Raw genomic sequence first — 2,827 nt, 5'->3', positions numbered from 1 at the left:
TATTCATTCCATCTATCCATTGTTCTTCTATGGCATTTGACTCTTTTGCTTATTTTTTTATTATTTTTTCTTTCTTCTTTCACCTTTTTTTTCTTTTTCTCTCTCTTTACCCTCTTCCTTCATTAATAAACGTCATCTTGGCCATGATGCTACAAAGAGTTCTCTCTCTATGGTTTAACACTTCTCTCATTTTTTTTCTTTTTTTTTTACGTCTCTATCTTCTTCCTCCTTTTCCTTTTCCTTTTCCTCCTGTTGTATTTCTTATTTTTTCAACCCCCTCACGCCTCATCCAACATGGCGGCGATATCATTAAATCCCGCCTCCCGCGCACACTCCGTCGCCGTGCTGCCCCGCACGTTGCGCAGTCCAACCAACAGCCCCGTCGCCGGATGCCCAAAGCGCAGCCACTGCACGACTGCGGCCCGTCCGCCCTGCGCGGCACTGTGGAGAATGGTGTTTCCATTGTTAGACCGCAGGGCCCGCAGCTCCAGCATTGGAATAGAGGGAGAGGCCTGGAGAAGAGTCTTCAGCACATCGGTGTGGCCATACCATGCGGCAATGTGAAGAATTGTGCGGCCAGAGTAATCCCGCACGTGTTCAAAGCCACGTGAGAGAAGAGGATCTTCCTCCCGCAGTCGCTGAAATACAGCTGTATTTCCCGCCACTGCAGCCGCAAGAAGATCATCAGGTTGATGGTAAAGACCAGAACCAGAGATAGTATTATTATGAAGACCTCCTCCTGATGATGATGATGGCAAAGAATTCATTCCTCCTATTGTTGTTGTTGTTGTAGAGTTTGTGGCAACTGTTGCTGAACCGGGGTGTGTACGACCACGTGAAGAGGAACGAATACCATTATTCGATAAAGAGCGTCGATTATCACGCGTAGGACTCGCCGCTCCATTACGTGTTGTACGATCTGTAGAAGACATTGGCCTCACACCTCCTCTTCCTGAAGTAGCAGGAGTAGCAGAAGTAGATACAGTTCTTCCTTTTGGAGCAGCAATAATTTTTACCTTTTTCTTGGTTTTATCATCATCTTTTTCTATTGTCGTTGTCGCTACTGGTGGTTGCGGTGGTGGTTGTGCTGCTGCTGCTGCTGCTGCTGCTGGTAGTGGTGGTGGTGGTGGTGGTAGCCCTGCAGAAGGTGCAGTTGCACTAACGCTCGGTTGTTGTTGCTGTTGAGATAACTGAAGAACTGGTGGACCAGAGGTAAATGTCAAACCAGATGTCACTGGTGGTGGAACAACTGCTGTTGGGAGCTGCATCTGCTGTAGACGTTGTTGATCTTGTTGCTGTTGTTGTTGATGATGCAGAATTGAATTACTAGCCACTGTTGAGCTGGGTGTCATGCTGGTACTGGTTGTCAAACTGCTTCCCTGCGATGGTGGTGTGGATGCACTGGTTGTTCTAACAGTTTGCTGGATTGTATTATTCGTATTTATTAATGTCTGCCCATTTATACCATTCTCTCTTGTAGAGGATGTGCCGCCATTGTAAGGTGTCATCATCTGCATTGGTGGTCCTGTTGGAACTGGTGGTACCCTGGCTGCTTCTGTATACATAGCACTAGGGGCATTAGATACTTTGCCGGCATCTATATCATGAGCCACAGGCAAAGTAACAGGTAATTGTTGTAATGGCATTACCATTGGGGGAGCTGTAGAAGTATCTGCAACAGATGGTTTTCGCACCATTGGTTCGTTTATATTTTGCATGTTTGTTGTTGGGATTACATTCCCAGTGGACGTACCTGAAAAAGACGTCCCAATGGGTTGCTGTTGTTGTTGTGATGGTTGTTGTACGATAGAAGGAGTTCGAGAAACAACTGGTGGTGGTGGTGGAAGAGTGGATTGCTGCATCTGTTGCTGTTGTTGTTGTTGTTGATATGTCCCTTGTGATGATTGCTGTGGGGGTCGGGCAACTATAGTTTCATTTGGGGTCATTGGCATTGCCAATTGTGGTGGTGGTGGTGGAACTGCTGCTGTTGGAGGAGGAGGAGGAGGAGGTACAGTTGATGTTAATGCTGGAGGTGGAGGTGGTGCTGCTGATGTCGTTGATGTTGTTGCTGTTGTTGATGATGCTGTTGCTGTTGATGTAACTGCAGCGTATGCTGAAGTAAGATTGGGTGGTCCATTATCATCTCTTAGAAATGGTGGAAGATCATTATCCTTAATGGCACTCTGTTGTGTAGATGACTGTGATTGTAATTGTGATTGTGATTCTGCCAATACCACTTCATACGATATATCTAATGATCCACAACTTCCATCACGGGCCTTTTGTGAAAGAGCGACATTCCCACCATGCCCCAACTGTACACTACGCCGTACCTTTGGAGATGCCGAGAAGAGTGTGAGTGTGGCACTACCAAGCAATTCCTCTGTTTCTGTAAAAGGTACTTTATTATAAACACGCAGGGTGAGAATGGTTGGTAGTGGACAGGGAGAGAAATTGAAGGTGGCCTCGTAAGAGGGATTCGTGCTGCTGTTGACTACACCGGTGGAGTGGGATTGTTGGCCAATCGTTGCAGTGACGAAGGGATTGGATGTGCCGTTCGGGTTAAGCCCCACAAGAGACTCGGCCCGGTGGACGGTGAGGGTCACTCGCCCCTGTTGAAGGCCGCCATCGAAAGACATGAAACTCTCTTTCTCTCTCTGTATGTAAAAAGTAGAAGAGTTCTTGTTGATATTATTATTATTATTATTATTATTATTATTATTATTATTATTATTATTTTGTTGGGGTCACTGTACCCTTTTTTTTTTTCTTTGGTTTTTGTATTGTTTTCTTTTTTTTCTTTTCTTTTTTTTTTTTTTTTTTTTTT

At 45.3% G+C, this 2,827-nt stretch overlaps 1 protein-coding gene across 1 annotated transcript; it reads right to left on the bottom strand.

Annotated features, from left to right (window-relative positions):
• Window positions 1-278: 278 nt before the first annotated feature.
• On the bottom strand, window positions 279-2,639 carry TM35_000361550 (uncharacterized protein; the record flags this gene model as incomplete). The annotated part of the gene is made up of 1 exon (XM_029029340.1): window positions 279-2,639. One exon carries the CDS (start codon window positions 2,637-2,639, stop codon window positions 279-281), a length of 2,361 nt encoding a protein of 786 aa, XP_028879361.1.
• Window positions 2,640-2,827: the final 188 nt, after the last annotated feature.

This window comes from Trypanosoma theileri, assembly GCF_002087225.1.
Source record: "Trypanosoma theileri isolate Edinburgh chromosome Unknown TM35_Tth_36_V1, whole genome shotgun sequence".
NCBI lineage: Eukaryota > Euglenozoa > Kinetoplastea > Trypanosomatida > Trypanosomatidae > Trypanosoma > Trypanosoma theileri.
Note: the sequence above shows the minus strand (reverse complement) of the source record. Positions and strands in the feature narration are given on the sequence as shown.